The 19881-nt window shown below is 40.2% G+C and overlaps 1 protein-coding gene and 1 non-coding gene across 5 annotated transcripts in view; one reads left to right on the top strand and one right to left on the bottom strand.

The window, feature by feature from the left end:
* The window catches only part of RABEP1 (rabaptin, RAB GTPase binding effector protein 1), a 115256-nt gene that overhangs the window by 34313 nt on the left and 61062 nt on the right, over positions 1 to 19881 (top strand). For 3 of the 4 annotated variants that reach the window (XM_047756893.1, XM_047756894.1, XM_047756892.1), the window contains exon 2: positions 3141 to 3269. The exons of the other annotated variant lie outside the window; for it this stretch is intronic. In XM_047756893.1, the coding sequence (XP_047612849.1) occupies positions 3141 to 3269 (129 nt within the window). The remainder of the gene's footprint in view (positions 1 to 3140; positions 3270 to 19881) is intronic. 4 annotated transcript variants of the gene reach the window in all.
* On the bottom strand, positions 7946 to 8055 carry LOC125115393 (U6 spliceosomal RNA). The gene has a single exon (XR_007132100.1). It is a non-coding gene; the product is annotated as a U6 spliceosomal RNA (small nuclear RNA).

Here is a 19881-nt window from a genome sequence, read left to right as displayed (position 1 = left end):
TATAAGAGAGTTAATTGGTATATCCTCAGTGAATTCATGACTCATGGAATTGAAATTTGTCCTGAATCCTGGAGAGAGGCAGCCAGACCTGTGAGTGTGGACTGTGCCTGAACTGTGGGTCAGAGCCAGGATGGGGTTGGTAGTAGTGGAAACACATTTAATCTTGGCTGTAATATCTATCTTCCTTCCTTCCTTCCTTCCTTTCTTTCTTTTCTTTCTTTCTTTCTTTCAAGGGCCACACCCTCGGCCTATGGAAGTTCCCAGGCTAAGGGTCAAGTTGGAGCTGCATCTGCTGGCCACAGCCACAGTTCACAGCAACACTGGATCCTTAACTCACTGAGTAGGGCCAGGGGTCGAACCTGTATCCTCCTGGATACTAGTTGGGTTTATTCCTGCGGAGCTACCACAGGAACTACTTGGCTAAATAAAGGCTGCATTTTATTTTTTATTGATTCCTTAGCCTCAGTTCCTAAATATAAATATAATGTTGAAAGGTATGGACATTTTGTGTGTGTGTTAGTGGAAGGTAGTAGTGGGTGGGAGTGTAACTGTTAGGGAAAAGTAAAAACAGGCATCTTGTGTTTTTTCTAGAAGTGCCCCTCCCTAACTCATGCAGTAATCAGTAGCTACTGGTAATTTCATTTCATTTTATTTTATTTATTTATTTACTATTTATTTATTTATTTTTTGTCTTTTTGCCTTTTCTAGGGCCGCTCCCTCGGCATATGGAGGTTCCCAGGCTAGGGATCCAATCGGAGCTGCAGACGCTGGTGGGATCTGAGCCATGTCTGGGACCTACACCACAGCTCATGGCAACGCCGGATCCTTAACTCACTGAGCAAGGCCAGGGACCTAACCCGCAACCTCATGGTTTGGTTCCTAGTTGGATTCGTCAACCATGAACCACAATGGGAACTCCGCTACTGGTAATTTTAAAGTGTTAAGCAGAAAATTTGCTTAATTTATTTCACAATTGGATTTGGACAATAAAAATACTAAGACAAGTAAATAGGCAGAGTACACATTTCCTTCATGATTTCAAACAGTAAATATGAAATAACTACACATTTCATCCTTCCAGTGGATTCTCCATCTTTTTTTCCAAAGGTTATCACGTGTTCGAATGATCAGATGTCATTCTTTGCTTTGACCTAAAGATCCTAGATATTTGCTCCTCAGAACGACTCCTTAGCTTTAATGACATGCAACTCAAAAGCTGCCGTCTGACATGGATTGCATCAGTGCTGTTAGATTTGTAATGAGGCTGGTCTGAAGATGTCATGGGAACAAAGAAATACTGGTTTTAGTTAATTATTATCAAAGAAGTTGTACAGACCTTTGAAAAGCACATGGAAGAAATTAATGAGCTATAATTCTGTTACTCATATAGACAAATCATTGGTGAAGTTTTCCAGTCTTTTCTATGTGCTATAAAATTATAAGCTCAATTAAATTGAGTAATGGGTCAGGGGAGGGTAGAGCCTTTGGAGATCATCACAGATCATGGTTAAGATTTTAGTAAATCATCATTATTTGTAGTGGCTTGTAGGGAACTGAGACCTCTGCTGACCTAGGTAATTAATTAGGCAATGGTGTTAGTACTCATAGTATCCCCTGGAGTGATTAGAGTCATAGTTTTGTGGTTGGGCTGCTGTTGGGGAAGAGGTGGAGGTCAAAGGTTTGGACCCCTGGATTCCCTTCTCCTTGCTTGAACCAGAAGACCCTTTGGGTTTGGTCAGGATAGGCATTCATATAAATCAGCGATGGCCAAGTTATAGCACCTCTAAAGTAAAAATGTGTCCTAGCCCCTGCCATACGTTAATCAATCTAAAAACTACCTAATCTCTCAGTAATTGAGAGTTCATACAGAATATATAATTCTGTATCTGCTGCCCCCCCCCACCCCACCCCGATTCCTGGGCCAGGGACCGAACCGCAGCCACAGCAGCAACACTGCTCCTTAGCCTATTGCACTGGGCCAGGGATCGAACCCACACCTCAGCATTGACCTGAGCTGCTGCAGAAACAATGCCAAATCTTTCACCCTCTGCACTACAGCAGGAACTCCTATATGAAAGTTTTTTTAATTAGGATTTCAGGGTAATGATAATGAATCATCTTGAAAACAGGAGAGTAGTTTAGTGTGGTATGGCTGTCCCAATCAGGGTGTTATTTATTTATTTATTTATTTATTGACATGCCCGAGTGATGCAGAAGTTCCCAGGCCAGGGATTGAACCTGAGCCACAGTAGTGACAATGCTGAGTTCTTAACCACTAGGCCACCAGGGAACTCCCCAGCAGGGTACTTTCTATATTTTGCACATAATACCAGAGAAACAGGAGCTAGCAGGATTGGCAGTGGGTTCATTTGTGGAGTAAATAGCCCAAATAATCCAATACTTAATTCCAGAAGTGGATTGACATTCTGTCAGTGATACAAAGGAACTTTAGAAGCTCTCTTTTGGGAGTTCCCTGGTGGTCTAGTGATTAGGACTCAGCGCTTTTACTGCTGCAGCCCTGGTTCAGTTCCTGGTCTGGGAATTGGAATCTCACATCAAGCTGCTGCTTGCTAAGGCCAAAAGAAAACAAAATAGAAGCTTTCTTTTAGGAAATTTGCTTTATGTTATTTGTATACATGCTGTTTTTTACATGACCCAATCACAATGGTTATTAAGTCTAGTAGAATTGTCTTTTTTTTTTTTTTTAATTATAATTTCCTGGAGGAGTTCCTGTCGTGGTGCAGCGGAAATGAATCTGACTAGGAACCATGAGGTTTCAGGTTAGGTCCTTGGCCTCACTTGGTGCATTAAGGATCCGGCGTTGCCATGAGCTGTGGTGTAGGTCACAGACGCGGCTCGGATCCCGAGTTGCTGTGGCTGTGGCCTAGGCTGGCGGCTACAGCTCTGATTGGACCCCTAGCCTAGGAACTTCCATGTGCCGTGGGTGCGGCCCTGAAAAGACAAAAAAGACAAAAAATTAATAAATAAATAAAAAGAATTTCCTGGAATATATTGGATCCCTGGAAGAAGCTTGACCATTTGTTTCATTGTAGAAATGCGCAGCTCCAATACTAGTTTATTCTTGTAACTTAATTTATAAATAAAAGTTATTACTTGTTAACTAGTATTTTTCTTTCCAGTTTCTCTTCAGCAACGGGTAGCAGAATTGGAAAAAATTAATGCAGAATTTTTACGTGCACAGCAGCAGCTTGAGCAAGAATTTAATCAAAAGAGAGCAAAATTTAAAGAGTTATATTTGGCTAAAGAGGGTAAGTTTATCAGTCTCCCCCTAACCTCCATGCTAAAACTGCCTTAAAATGTCAAGTTTCTTGGTAGTACATGTTAATTTTATCATTGACTAAATCTCGATTTTATTTCCACTTGCATTGTATAATAGAAGCCTATTTAGAGGCTAGGCTAGGGTTAAGAATGAAATTGAAAAACAGGTTGAAAAATGTACTGTTCAGATTTTTCTTGATGATGATAATATTTAATATGCGAGGCTACATTATATTCAGAGGACTTTCTGTACTCTTGGCACTTGGGAGAGTGCCTTGGGCAAAATCAGGACTGTTGACATTCCTTTTTTTTTTTTTTTTAAGTTAAAGTACAGTTGGTTTACAATGTTGTGTTAATTTCTGATGTACAGCAAAGTGATTCAGTTATATATTTTTTCATCTTCTTTTCCACTGTGGTTTATGCCAAGATATTGAACGTAGTTCCCTGTGCTGTTCTGTGGAGCTTGGCTTTTTATCCGTCCTCTGTATAATAGTTTGCACCTCCTAATCCCAAACTCCCAGTCCTTCCTTCCCCCACCCTCCCTCCCCACTTGGCAACCACAGATCTGTTCTCTAGATCCGTGAGTCTGTTTCTGTTTTGCCTTGTGTTGATTTATGTTGTACTTTATTTTATTTTTACTTTCTGGCTGCCCTGCAGCATATGGAGTTCCCAGGCCAGGGATCAGATCAGAGCCACAGTTGTGACCTGTGTTGCAGCTGTAGCAACACCAGATCCTTTAACCTGCTTTGCTGGGCTGGGGATTGAACCTGCATCCTGGCACTGCAGAGATGCTATAGATCCCGGTGTGCCACAGGGGGAGCTCTTTATGTTGTATTTTAGATTCCACATATAAATGATATTACATGGTATTTGTCTTTCTCTTTATGACTTACTTTGCTTAGTATGATAATCTCTAGCTCCATCCATGTTACTGCAAATGGACATTCTGATATTAAAACTGACATTTCATGTAACTTATCCAACAAATGTTAATTACCTGTAAATATGTTTAATACTCTGAGGTGGGCATTGTGCCTAGTTGCTGGATATGTATAGAAGGACAAAGAGTCATGTGGTTCTTTAACGCATAGAACTTGAATTCTAGTGAAGAAAACATAATTAGGTAACTGTGGGTTGTTTTAAAAAAAAAAAGCAGAGTGTATGGGGCAAATATATGAGAGGGTGTCATGAGGGAGACTACTCTGAAGGATAAGGAGAAGGGTTTATATTTGAGTATCGACATAGGAGAATGTAGACAGGGTTTTCACAGCCCTCTAGATCAGTGGGTGATTCTCAAAGTGTGATTATGGAGTTGCAGCATCAGCATTACTGTCACCTGGGAAACTTGTTAGAAATACAGGCCTTTTTTTTTTTTTTTTTTTGCTTCTTCCATGGCACGTGGAAGTTTCTTGGGCAGGGACTGAACCCGTGACACAGCAGCAACCAGAGTTACAGCAGTGACAACAGCAGATCCTTAACCCACTAGGCCAGTAGGAAACTCCAGAAATGCAAAAATTTGGGTCCTAACCCAGATTTACTGAGCCAGACACTCTGGGATTAGGGTCTGGCAATTTTAAGAAGCTCTCCAGGTAATTCAGATTCATACTTAGATTTTGAGCTGCCCTCTAGTCTAGATTAGCAGCTCTCAGTCTTTAAAGTGGATACAGATTACTTGGAGAGCTTGTTAGAACACATTATGTTGGGCTGGAGCCTGAGAATTTGCATTTCTAATAAGCTTGTGGGTAATTGCAATGCTGCCAGTCCAAGGGACCACAGTTTGAGAACTATTACTCTAGAGTGGTGATTCTCCAACTTTTAAATTTATATACTATGCAAAATGTTTATATACACAGTTCACATTTTTATTTATTTGTTTATTTTTTTAATTTATTTGGCCACTCCACAGCATATGGAGTTCCCAGGCTAGGGATCAAATCTGACCCACAGTTGCCACCTAGACCACAGCTGCAGCAATGCCAGATCCTTAACCCACTGTGCTGGGCTGGGGGTCAAACTTGTGTCCCTGCACTCCCAAGACACTGCTGATCCTGTTGTGCCACGGCAGAAACTCCAGCCCTTCACACCTTGAAAAACTGCACCCATAGCATGTGAAAGTTCCTGGGCCAAGAATCAAACCTGTGTCACAGCAGTGACCCAAGCTGCTACACTGAAAACAGTGGATCCTTAATCTGCTCCACCATAAGAGAACTCCTAAAATTTTTAAATTTTAAATTTAAAAAGATTCAAAGGATGTAAATTCTAGTATATCATTAATACTGACAATTTAAATTAAAACTTTAATGCCTGTAAACATATCCAGTGGAATCAAGCATAGTGATTTAATATACATCACCATCCATTCAATAAAAAAATCCATGAATGAACTCTTCAGCAGAAATTTTACATTTTTTCCCCTCAGGTTAATTTTTTTTTAATATCTCCCTCAGAATTTTATTCTAAAAATTGTTTTTTTATTTGTTTGTTTTGCTATTTCAGGGCCACACCCGAGGCACATGGAAGTTCCCAGGCTAGGGGTCCATTCGGAGCTGTAGCTGCCGGCCTACACCACAGCCACAGCCACACCAGATCCAAGCCGTGTCTGCGACCTACACCACAGCTCACAGCAACACTGGATCCTTAATTCAGTGAGCGAGGCCAGGGATGGAACCGCATCCTCGTGGATCCTAGTCAGGTTCGTTAACCACTGAGCCACCCGAAGGGAGCTCCTAAAAAGTGTTTCTCTTAGAACACAGATCTGATCAGAATTTTACCTCTAGGGTTTGTTAAAACAAAGATTGCTGGGTCCCACCCCCAGAGTTTCTGATTCACTTAGTCCATGGGATCCTGGAATCTGTATTTCTAGAAAGCTGCCAGGTACTGATGCTGATGTTGGTTCAGGGACCATACTTTGAGAACCACTGGCCTAGAGTAATATTTTGTGCTTGAAAGCCATTAAAAAAATTGATCAGACTTCTCTGCAATAAAAATATGCATGTAAATTTTGTTTGTAGTGAATTAAAGTTTTTAAAATACACAATTACATCATAAATATTGTACACATTTAAAAAATAATTATTAAGTTGTAAAGATTATTGGGAATGCAGTTCTTATGAGATGAATTGTTTCTCCCTCCCAATTAAGCCCTTAGCCTCTGGTGAATATTATTAATGTCTAGAAAAAGATAGGTTTTAGTTTTTTAAAAAACAGATTATGTTAAGCCCTTGATCTCCTAAATAAGTAGAAGGAAATAATTTTTTTTAAATAGTAATTGTTTTATTCTCTTAACTCTTTCCGAATTATATGTTAAATCACATAGTGCTCTAGCTTCAAAGACATTTTTATTCTATAGGCTAACAACTCAATTAGATCTTCTTTCACTTTTGTTGAAAATAGTGGCAATCTGTATGACCTGCCAAAAGATTTGTTACCCAATTCTTAGTCATCCACTTTTTTGTTACTGACTTTTATATGTTAAATTGTTCCTCTGGCTTCACATTACAGAGGAGTTTTTATACAGTAAGGCAGTGAACTCAGAATGGGCGAAAGCCTTTCATTTGTTAAGTGGGAGAAGAGTGTTAAAAGGGAGTGGGAGTTCCCGATGTGGCACAGTGGGTTAAAGGATTCAGCGGTCTGCAGCTGTGGCATAGATCACAGCTGTGACTTGGATTTGATCCCTGGCCTGGGAACTTCCATATGTTGCTGGTGCAGCCAAAAAAAAAAAAGAAAGAAAAGAAAAGGGAGGTGGGTAAAGCAAATCTGTGCTTAAACACCGTAATGAAAGTTGGGGTCTAGGATTTGATTCTTTTAAAATAACATGTGCCAATGACTCTCTCGGAAAATCTGCACACCTGCTGCTTGAAGACCCTGAAGTGGTGTTATTCACATGACAGGTTGTAACCCATTGATGGATAAGAAAACTGAGTGGGCTGTGATCAAGTTTTTTAAAAAGAAATAAAATGGAAGAGTGTTCCCTCGGGGCTCGGCGGTTAAAGATACGGCTTTGTCATTGCTGTGGCACAGTTCAGTTCTTGGCCTGGGAACTTCTCATGGTGGGGCACGCCAAAAAAGAGTAAAATAACAGTACAGTATTCACTTGATAAGGTTAAGTAAATATAGTTGAATATGAACGTACAGAATTGTGTGATAAAGTATATTTTTTGCTGTGAACTGTAGTAAAAGCAGTTTGAAAGCCACTGTTTTATAGGATGGAAGATTCCTAGGCCTCATAGAACTCAGCTTTTGGCTTGGAAGGGTTTACTGACTGCAGCATGTGTGGGATGGGATTCTGTTTTCTCCTGGGTTGCCGGAGGGCTGTTCCCTGTTAATTTTGTTCCTTCATAGGCTGACTAGGAGATGGCAAAGCTGGTGTTCTCTCTAGGCATGGTGGCACTCTGTAAGACAATGTGGAGGTTGGGGTGAAAGAGCTAAGTTTTTTATCTTCAAGAAAGCATAGTCTGCTGGAGTAGATAATTATACATTTTGCACAGTTATTCGAATGTATGGTAAAGTATCATGAGAAATAAGTTCTGTCCAGTTCTTAATATGTTCATGTGGATTTGTTAACATCTCCCTTTTAAAATTTCACCTTGAATTGAGGAGATACTACTTTAAATTCTGTACAGTGTATATTTTTGTCACAATGGGTGGAATACCTTTTTTTTTTTTTAAAGTTATGGAGTGCTTCATGAATTTGCGTGTCATCCTTGCACAGGGGCCGTGCTAAAATTCTCTGTATTATTCCATTTTTTGTGGTTGTTAGTATATGTGCTGCTATACTATAGAAAGCACGAGTGTAATACCTTTTATGTGTGTGTGTGTGTGTGTGTGAGAGATCAGGGCAGTATTTCCTCTGATGACCAGTTCACTGTGATACTGGCTGGTGGCATCCTCTTTTCACTTCTCACACTCGTAATTCTGTCACCTGATCATTTTCTTGATAGTCTTTTCGTCTTTGCTTATATGATAAATTCAGGTTTATCTTATCCAAGATTTATTTGTTCATTTGCTTTCTGATTTCTCTATCCCCAAATAAAGCCATTAGGGTTTTCTTTGTCCATATCTTTGTTTTTTAAATTATAAAACCGACTTTTCTGTAAAATCCTGAAAAAATGAAAATGACTAAGAACCTCTCATTCTGAAATACCTTATTCATTGCAGCTTGTACTGTGGATTTGTTCAGAAACACTTGTTATGTTGAAGTTGCCTTGAATACATCTAGACCCAGTAAATAATCTGTATGTGTACTAGGAAAGACACAGATCTGAAGTTCTCAGGGAAGCTAAGCTGGCCATTGAGAACAGATGAGGTAACTTTTTACATAATTTCAAGAGGAATAATGGGATCCTTTTTGAGAGTTTTTGGTGTCATTTCTAAAGAAATTGCACAGTGTGTAAAAGGCAAATGTTGATTTAATTTCTAGCTTGGCTTTTTGCCTATATCATAATAAGAAACAGATTCAAAGAAAGAGCTTATATCACTACATGAAGGATAAATATAGTCTTCTGTGAGTGTCGCAGGTGATAACAGTAGAAAGTCATAGTTTTGATGTGTTCAGCAGTCTTTGTTTTATCTTTCAGCAAAGCAGGTCAAAGTAACCCCAGAAGTCTAAGCATCGGTATTTTTCCCAGAAGGAATAGCTTTTGCTCGGGTGTTGTAATAGCTGTGTTTTCATGTATTTGGAGAATAGCTGGACGGTAAGCGCAGACAGTAATGAGGAGTGCTAACAAAAGAGATCATTACCTCTTGACTCCTCCTCCTGTCTGTGTCTGTCATGCTTTTCCTAGCTAACTTCAACAGGGAATGTTATACATATTTTTAAAAGTTTTGTTGCTTTTCTGTTGAACTTGAAAAAGAGATTAAGCTTTTAACAAAAGTATTTGATTTAGCTTTCTCCTTTAACCAACTTCAGTACAACTTGGCACTGAGTCAGTGTTAGTGTTTTGGAAATCCTCAGTCTTGGGCAATGAGTAAGAGCCTGTTCCACAAGGCAGCAAACAAAAGGCCACAGAGTTTTCGGTTTGAAGCATAGTAGAAATTGAGCTCATGTTAATCATCAGAAGACAGAGACACTTTTTAGTGGTGCTCAAAAGGATTTTGTACATGGTCATAACTTAGGTAAGGCTCTGATGCTCACTAACCAGGACCTCAGTAGTTAAAAGCTGGATTTAAGAAGGTATTTGTGGGAGTTCCCGTTGTGGCTCAGCAGTTAATGAACCCCACTAGCATCCATGAGGACACTGGTTCGATCCCTGACCTCGATCATTGGGTTAAGGATCTGGCGTTGCTGTGAGCTGTGGTGTAGGTCTCAGACGAGGCATTGCTGTGGCTGTGATGTAGGCTGCATTGCTGTGGCTGTGATGTAGGCTGGTGGCTACAATTCCGATTAGACCCCTAGTCTGGGAACTTCCATACGCCGTGGGTGAGGCCCTAAAAAGATGCACACACACACACAAAAAGACAAAAAAAGGAAGGTATTTGTGGTTCAGATGCCATAAGTTTGTGCGTAGATGTGGAAATAAAACTAGAATATATTTAAAAAATTAAACACATTAGAAATCTTGGGAGTTCCCGTCATGGCGCAGTGGTTAACGAATTCAACTAGGAACCATGAGGTTGCGAGTTCGATACCTGGCCTTGCTCAGTGGGTTAACGATCCGGCGTTGCTGTGAGCTGTGGTGTAGGTTGCAGACGCGGCTCGGATCCTGTGTTGCTGTGGCTCTGGTGTAGGCCGGTGGCTACAGCTCCGATTCAACCCCTAGCCTGGGAACCTCCATATGCCGCAGGAGCGGCCCAAGAAATAGCTAAAAAAAGACAAACAAACAAACAAAACAAAAAAAGAAAGAAATCTTGGAAACACAGTAAATAAAGAGAAATAATGTAAATAGATAGTTGAAACTATAGACAAAGAGATTTTAGTAAATTAAAAACCATATTGAGAAGTTCTCCTTCCCAGTGAGACAAAGAGAGAAATATCAGTAAGCAGGTGACATGGAAGATGAATTGTCTCCAGCAAACATCTAAAAAGAATTCCAGGAGAAGGAATGGAGGCATTAGTAGAGAATATCTGAGGAGATAATAAAAGACTTTTCAGGTATTAAGAAACAGAAATGAGGAGTTCCCATCGTGGCTCGGTGGTTAGTGAATCCGACTAGGAACCATGAGGTTGCAGGTTCAGTCCCTTGCCTTGCTCAGTGGGTTAAGGATCCAGCATTGCCATGAGCTGTGGTGTAGGTCGAAGATGAGGCTTGGATCCCGAGTTGCTGTGGCTCTGGCATAGGCCTGCGACTATAGCTCCGATTGGACCCCTAGCCTGGGAACCTCCATATGCCGCTGGAGCTGCCCTGGGAAAAAGAAAAACACAAAAAAACAAAGAAACAGAAATGAGTCCTCAGCGTAAACACGGAGTACCAAGTAGGATAAATAATAGCAACTTCATAACCTATATTGGAAGGTAATATAAAAAGAATACATACATCTACATATATGTATAACTGAATCACCTTTCTGTACACCTGACACAACATTGTAAATCAACTACATTTCAATTAAAAAATTTTTAAAAGGAGTTCCCGTCGTGGCGCAGTGGTTAACGAATCCGACTAGGAACCATGAGGTTGCGGGTTCGGTCCCTGCCCTTGCTCAGTGGGTTAACGATCCGGCGTTGCCGTGAGCTGTGGTGTGGGTTGCAGACGCGGCTCGGATCCCGAGTTGCTGTGGCTCTGGCGTAGGCCCGTGGCTACAGCTCCGATTAGACCCCTAGCCTGGGAACCTCCATATGCCGCGGGAGCGGCCCAAGAAATAGCAACAACAACAACAAAAAAGACAAAAAAAAAATTTTTTTTTAAAGTAAATTCATACTCTGATGTGTCTTAAACTGTGGAATATTAAGAATGAAAAGAAAATATTGAAAGCTGCCAGAGGGAAGCAGCAGTTATGCTGATAGGAGATACCACATAAGCAGAAGAGATGCCAGGAGACATCTCTTCAAAGTGCAGAGAAAAAGCAGTTGTCAACCTAAAATTTTGTATGTAGCTGAATTATTAATGAGTGAGAACAAAGTAGATATTTCAGGCATTCAAAAACTGAGAGCATTTATCACTCACATAAATCACCAGAAGAACTAGTAAAGATAACATTCACAAGAAGAAAAGTAAACATAGAGGAATTATGTAGGGTGTAAGAAACACCACCAACCATGAAAACCAGGAAATCTTTTAAAAAGCACACCTTGGAGTTCCCATTGTGGCTCAGTGGGTTATAAACCCGACCAGTATCCATGAGGATACGAATTCATTCCCTGGCCTCGCTCAGTGGCTTAAAGATCTAGTGTTGTGAGCTGTGGTGTAGGTCACCAATGCCGCTCACATCCTGTGTGGCTGTGGCTGTGTTGTAGTCTGGCAGCTGCAGCTCCAGTGAGAGCTGAGAGCTTCCACATGCTGCGGGTGTGGCTCTAAAAAGACCAAAAAAAAAAAAAAAAAAAAATTGCGTGTATCTCAAAGGAAGACTCAACATATTTAAAAAGTCAAGCTGATTACCTAATGCATTTTGAAAGATTTTAAACAATGTAAGTATTTTTTAGAAGTTTGGAAACTAAGAATACATTCCTATTACTCATGAGTTAAAGAGGAAATCATAAAGGAGATTGCAGAATGCTTAGAATACAATGAAGATACTTGTAGGATACAGCTAAAACAATACTTTGAAAGTAAGCTGATGACTTTAAAAGCATTTATTAATATTAACATATTAAAAGACATAAGAAATTGAAACTAAATGACTTGTGTTCAACTCCAGAAGCTAGAAAAAGAGTCACCAAAAGGAAATAGGAGAAATAAAATAACAATAGAAATTAATGAAATAGGAGTTCCTATTGTGGCGCTGCAGAAACAATCCGCCTTGTATCCATGAGGATGTGGGATCCATCGCGGGCCTCACTCAGTGGGTGGGGGACCCAGTGTTGCCTTGAGCTGTGGTGTAGGTCACAGATGTGGCTGGGATCTCACGTTGCTGTGGCTGTGTAGTAGGCCGGCAGCTAAGCTCTGATTGGACCTCTAGCCTGGGAACTTCCATATGCCACGAGTATGGGCCTAAAAAGCAAAAAAAAAAAAGGGGGGGGGGATGAAATAGAAATCATAAACTCTAACTTGAAAAGATACATGTGGGAGTTCCCATTTTGGTGCATTGGAAACAAATCTGACCACTAACCATGAGGTTGCGGGTTCGATCCCTGGCTTTGATCAGTGGGTTAAGGATCCGGCACTGTCATGAGCCATGGTGTAGGTCACAGATGTGGCTCGGATCCTGAGTTGGTGTGGCTGTGATGCAGGCCAGCAGCTATAGCTCTGATTCGACCCTTATCCCAGGAATTTCCATATGTCTCTAATGCGGCCCTAAAAAAAAAAAAAAAAAAGAAAGAAATATGTGTTTATAGCAGCAGTAGTTAAAAAATTAAAATTTTTGGAGTTCCCATCATGGCGCGGTGGTTAAAGAATCCGACTAGAACATGAGGTTGCGGGTTCGATCCCTAACCTTGCTCAGTGGGTTAAGGATCCAGCATTGCCGTGAGCCGTGGTGTAGGTTGCAGACGCGGCTCAGATCCTGAGTTGCTGTAGCTCTAGTGTAGGCCAGTGGCTATGGCTCCGATTAGACCCCTAGCCTGGGAATCTCCATATGCCTCGGGAGCGGCCCAAGAAAAGGCAAAAAAACAAAACAAAAAATTTAAATTTTTAAAAATTGAGATATAGTTGATTTATAGTGTTTCTGTTGTACAGCAGAGTGATCAGTTATACATATGTGTTTTTTCAAATTCTTTTCCATTATGGTTTATTACAGAATTTAAAATAAATTAAAACTTAAAAAGTTTTTTTAGGGCTGCACCTGTGTCATATGGAAGTTCCCAGGCTAGGAGTCAAGTCAGAATTGTAGCCGATGGCCTGTACCACAGCCACAGCAACATCGGATCTGAGCCACATCTGCGATCTGCATTGCAGCTCTTGGCAACACCGGATCCTCAACCCACTGAGCAGGGGCCAGGGATCAAACCCACATCCTCATGGCTACTAGTAGGTTTATTACCGCTGAGTTACAATGGGAACTCCTCTGCAGGATTTTTTTTTTTTTTTGGTCTTTTTGCCTTTTTTTTTTTTTTAAAGGCTGCTCCCGTGGCATATGGAGGTCCCCAGGCTAGGGGTCCAATCGGAGCTGTAGCCACCAGCCTACCCCGCAGACACAGCAACACAGGATCCGAGCCACATCTGTGACCTACACCACAGCTCACGGCTATGCCAGATCCTCAACCCACTGATCAAGGCCGGGGATCGAACCCGCAACCTCATGGTTCCTACTCGGATTCGTTAACCACTGAGCCACGATGGGAACTCCCTCTGTAGGATTTTGAATAGAGTTCCCTGTGCTGTACAGTAGGACCTTGTTTATTATCTATTTTGTGTATAACGTTTTGTATCTGCTAATCCCACACTCCTAATTTACCCCTCCACCACCTCCTTTCTCCTTTGGTAACCATGAATTTGTTTTCTATATCTGCGACTCTGTTTCTATTTTGTAAACAAGCTTATCTGTATCATATTTTAGATCCCACGCACACACACACCACATCTTCTTTATCCATTCACCTGCTGATGGACATGTAGGTTTCTTCTATGTCTTGGCTGTTGTAAATAGTGCTGCTGTGAACATTGGGGTACATGTATCTTTTTGAACTGGAGTTTTTTTCCCAGGAGTGGGATTGCTGGATGATATGGCAACTCTAATTTTAGTTTTATTTTTTAAATCTTTTAGATTTTGTTTTTTAAAGAATGAATTTTATTACATTTATAGTTGTACAACAATCCTCACAACCAAATTTTATAGCCTTTCCATCCCGAACCCTCAGTGCATCCCCCCGCCCCCATCCTGTCTCATTTGGAAACCATAACTTTTTCAAATCTGAGTCAGTATCTGTTCTGCAAAGAAGTTCATTGTGTTCTTTTTTTGGATTCCACATGTCAGTGATAGCATTTGATGTTGGTGTCTCATTGTCTGACTGAGTTCACTTAGCATGATAATTTCTAAGTCCATCCATGTTGCTAAAAATGCTGTCATTTCTTTCTTTCTTTTTTTTTTTTTTTTTGCCATTTCTAGGGCCGCTCCTGAGGCATATGGAGGTTCCCAGCCTAGGGGTCGAATCGGAGCTATAGCCTCCAGCCTACGCCAGAGCCACAGCAACACGGGATCCGAGCCGCGTCTGCGACCTACACCACAGCTCACGGCAACGCCAGATCATTAACCCGCTGAGCAAGGGCAGGGACCGAACCCGAAACCTCATGGTTCTTAGTCGGATTCGTTAACCACTGCACCACGACGGGAGCTCCCATTTCTTTCCTTTTAATGGCTGAGTAATATTTCGTTGTGAATATGTACCACATCTTCTTTTTTTTTATACTTTGTTATTTTTTTATTACTCAAATGAATTTATCACATCTGTAGTTGTATAATGATCATAACAATCTGATTTCACAGGATTTCCATCCCACAGCCCAAGCACATCCCCCCACCCCCCAAACTGTCTCCTTTGGAGACCATAAGTTTTTCAATGTCTGCGAGTCAGCATCTATTCTGCAAAGAAGTTCGTTGTGTTCTTTTTTTGGATTCCACATGTAAGTGATAGCATTTGATGTTGGTGTCTCATTGTCTGACTGACTTCACTTAGCGTGATAATTTCTAGGTCCATCCATGTGCTAAAAGTGCCATTATTTCGTTCCTTTTAATGCCTGAGTAATATTCCATTGTGTATATGTACCACATCTTCTTGATCCACTCCTCTGTCGATGGACATTTAGGATGTTTCCATGTCTTGGCTGTTGCAAATAGTGCTGCAGTGAACACTGGAGTACATGTGTCCTTTCGAGCCATGGCTTTCTCTGGGGAGATGCCCAGGAGTGGGATTGCTGGATCAAATGGGAGTTCTATTTTTAGTTTTCTGCGGTATCTCCATATTGTTTTCCACAGTGGTTGCACCAATTTACATTCCCGCCAACAATGTAATAAGGTTCTTTTTTCTCCACACCCTCTTCCAGCACTTACTGTTTGTAGACTTCTTGATGATGGCCATTCTGGCTGGTGTAAGGTGGTACCTCATAGTGGTTTTGATTTGCATTTCTCTAATAATGAGTTGAACATCTTTTCACGTGTTTTTTGGCCGTCTATATGTCTTCCTGGGAGAATTGTCTGTTGAGATCTTCTGTCCATTTTTTGATGGGGTCGTTTATTTTTTTTGGTATGGAGCTGCAGAAGGTGTTTATAAATTTTGGAGATTAATCCCTTGTCAGTTGATTCATTTGCAAATATGTTCTCCCATTCTGTGTGTTGTCTTTTTGTTTTGTTTAGGGTTTCCTTTGCTGTGCAGAAACTTTAAGTTTCATTAAGACCCATTTATTTACTTTTGTTTTTACTGTTATTACTCTAAGAGGTGGATCTGGGAAGATGTTGCTGTCTTTTATGTCAGAGAGTGTTTGGCCTATGTTTTCCCCTAAGAGTTTTATTCTAATTTTAGTTTTTAAGGAACCTCCCTACTGCTTTCCATAGTGGCTGCACCAATTACATCCTTACTGTAGGTTGATTCCCTTTTCTCCACACACTCTCTAGAATTTGTTATTTGTAGACGTTTTAGTGATAGTTACTCTGACTGGTGTGAGGTGATACCTCATTATAGTTTTGTTTTGCATTTCTCTAATAATTGGCGATGTTGAGTATCTTTTAATTTCCCTATTGGCCATGAATCTGTATGTCTTCTTTGGAGAAATGTCTATTTAGGTCTTCCATGGCAGCACTGTTCACAATAGCCAAGACATGGAAACAACCAAAGTGCCCATTAACAGATAGTTGGGGAGTTCCCATCGTGGCTCAGTGGTTAACAAATCTGACTAGGAACCATGAGATTGCAGGTTTGATCCCTGGCCTTGCTCAGTGAGTTAAGGATCCAGCGTTGCCGTGAGCTGTGGTGTAGGTCGCAGACGAGGCTGGGATCCCAAGTTTCTGTGGCTCTGGTGTAGGCTGGCAGCTACAGCTCCAATTGGACCCATAGCCTGGGAACCTCCATATGCTGAGGGAGCTGCCCAAGAAAAGGCAAAAAGACAAAAACAAACAAACAAAAACCAGATAGTTGGTTTAAGAAGATGTGTGTGTGTGTAATATTACTCAGCCTTAAAAAAAATGAGATACTGGAGTTCCTCTTGTTGCTCAGTGGAAACGAATCGACTAGTGTCCATGAGGTTTCAGGTTCGATCCCTGGCCTTGCTCAGTGAGTTAAGGATCTGGTGTTGCCATGAGCTGTGGTGTAGGTTACAGACTCGGCTTGGATCCCTTGTTGTTGTGGCTGTGGTGTAGGCCAGTGGCTGCAGCTCTGATTTGACTCCTAGCCTGGGAATCTCCATATGCCATGGGTGTGGCCCTAAAAAGACAAAAAAAAAAAAAAAAAGAAGAAGGAGAAGAAGAAGAAATGCTGCCTGCCATTTGCAGCAACATGGCTGGACCTAGAGAATATCACACTAAGTAAAGTAAGTCAGGCAGAGAATGACAGGTATTAATATGCTATCACTTATATGTGGAATCTAAAAAATAATGCAAATGAATCTGTATACAAAACTGAAACAGGAGTTCCTGTTGTGGCTCAGTGGTTAACGAATCCGACTAGGAACCATGAGGTTTCAGGTTCGATCCCTGGCCTCACTCAGTGGGTTAAGGATTTGGTGTTGCCGTGAGCTGCGGTGTAGGTCACAGACGCGGTTCGGATCTGGTGTTGCTGTGGTTCTGGTGTAGGCTGGCAGCTATAGCTCTGATTAGACCTCTAGCCTGGGAACCTCCATATGCTGCAGGAGCGGCCCTAGAAAAGGAGAAAAGTAAAAAACCCAAAAAACAAAAAAACTGAAACAGACTCACACACATAGAAAACACACTTATGGTTACCAAAGGGGAAGGGGAGGTGGCGAGGGCTAATTTAGGACAGTGAGATTAACAGAAAACTAACCACTATACCTAAAGTAGATTAACAACAAGGATTTACTGTATAGGACAGGAGACTGACTATATGCAATATCTTTTTTTTTTTTTTGTATTTTTATGGCCAAACTCACAGCATATGGAGGTTCCCAGGCTAGGGGTTGAATTGGAGCTGTAGCCGTTGGCTTATGCCACAGTCACAGCAATGCCAGATCTGAGCTGTGTCAGTGACCTGTTACAACATGGCTCATGGCAGTGCTGGATACTTAACCCACTGAGCGAGGCCAAGGATCAAACCTGCATCCTCATAGATACCAGTCAAATTTGTTTCCCCTGAGCCACGACAAGAACTCCTTCAACATCTTGTAATAACGTATAATGGAAAAAAAAATCTGAAAAAATATATAACTGAATTAATTTGCTCTATGCTTGAAACTAACACAATATGATAAATCAACTATAATAATAAAAAACATCTTTTGGAAAAAACTAATAAAAAATACAAATGGGACAGTTACACTGTAGAGATGTGAAAATATAAAAGTACAGTGTATGTATGTCTATGCCAAAATAGTGTAAGTTTTTATGAATAATTTTCTAGGAAATATAAATTACCAAAGCTCCCTCAAATAGAAACTAAATAAACCATAACCATAAGACAAACTGAATTAATAAATTGAATTCTTATTTACAAAAGGGTGCCACAGGCTTAGGTTTTATCGGCAAATTTTGTTAAATCTTCAAGGAAAATTTGTTCCTATATTTCATATACTGTGTTAGAAACAAGAATAAAAGAGAGCTATCCAGCTTATTTTGTGGGATTCGTATAACCTTGTTATTTAAATAAGAAGCAGTAATATTAGCGTGCCAATAAACCAGTCTCATTTATGACCATAACTTTAAAATCCTAAGTGAAATTAACCTCAGCATGTGTTAAAATTGTTATACCAAAACCATGCATACCAGGATCACAAGGATAGTTTAACATTACAACATCTCTTGATGTAACTCACTACATTAACAAATTGAAAGAAAAACAAGAAAGGGCATTCAATACAATTTAATACACTTTAGTGATATGAGTTCATGGTAGTTCCTAGCAAGTAAAGAATTGAAGGGGCTTTTCTGATTCTATTAGAAACTGATAGCATATATTATACTAATTGTAAAATAAGACAAGAAGGCCTAATGTCAGGACTTTAATTCATTTTGGTAGTATAGGGCCTCCTATAATAAAATATACAATAATAATTTACAATAATAGTATAATTTTATTATACAATACACAGTGATAAAATATAATGTAGTAATATACAATATAAAGTATGTTATTGTAATTATTCTTTATATGATAAAACATAAAGAAATTAGTTATATAAAGTTTGGGAAGTTACAAATAGTTTTGTCTTTGTGGCGTCTGTATGATTAACAACATGGAAGAACCAGGAAAGTCCACACCATTAGAACTAAAAGAGAGTTATCAAGACTGTTGAAATGAACATCAGTATAGAAGAATCAGTAATGTGTCTGTGGCAGTAACAACCAGAGAAGTAAAAGAAGACGACGCAGCCCTGAAGCAAATAAAAAACAGAAAGAAAAAAAAAATCATAATCCTTCATCACTTGGGAGTAAGTCTAACCAAAGATGTATACAACTTTTATGGAGCAGAGTTGGAAAACAGTGTTTACAAGAAAACCTAAATAAGTGAAATGAAGTACCGTGGTCATAGGTGGAAAAGACTCACTGTTGGTAAAGATGCTCACTCTTACTTCACAGCAGTTCCAATTAAAACCTAGTTTTTTTCCTCATGGATCTTCCAGACTATCTTAAGATTTACGAGGAAGAATGGGCTCAGGTAGATGGTGACCCACTCCATTGAACCACCTGTTTATAGGAAACACAAAGAACAAAGGAACAAGTTCAGCTGTATTGTAGGTGTGCAGTTAGCAAAACCCAGACTGTGAGAAGTTGTACAAAACAACTTGGTTCCCTCAATAAATACAGTACAAGGAAAAAAGAGATAGAGGAGAAACCTATAGATTAAAAGAGACTTAAGATACATGTAACTAGCTGTAGTATATAAACATTATTTGGATTCTGAATCAAAGAGCTGGACTATTTTAAAAAATGAAGTGGAAATTTCAACACTGATTGTTTGAGATAGACAGGTATTGTTAATATTTTTCAGATGTGAAAATGGTCCTTATAAAGTGAAGTAAACCAGTCAGAAAAAGACAGTATGATTTCACTTATGTGAAGTGTCTAGAAAAATTAAACTCAGAGAAGCAAAGTAGAGTGTGGTTGCCCAGGGCTTGGAGGAAGAGAAAATAGCGAGCTGCTGCTTAGCGGGTGTAGTTTTAGCTTCGTAAGATGGAAAGTTTCGGAGATTGGTTGCACAGTGTGAATAACTTAATACCACTGAAAATGGTTAAGATGGTAAATTTTATGTTACGTGTTTTTAAAAAAATGGTCTTTAGGCGTTCTCATCGTGGCTCAGTGGTTAATGAATCTGACTAGGAACCATGAGGTTATGGGTTTGATCCCTGGCCTTGCTCAGTGGGTTAAGGATCTGGCGTTGCCGTGAGCTGTGGTGTAGGCTGGTGGCTA

Source organism: Phacochoerus africanus, chromosome 14 (assembly GCF_016906955.1).
Source record: "Phacochoerus africanus isolate WHEZ1 chromosome 14, ROS_Pafr_v1, whole genome shotgun sequence".
NCBI classification, from domain to species: domain Eukaryota; kingdom Metazoa; phylum Chordata; class Mammalia; order Artiodactyla; family Suidae; genus Phacochoerus; species Phacochoerus africanus.
This window is presented reverse-complemented; position numbering and strand designations above follow the sequence as displayed.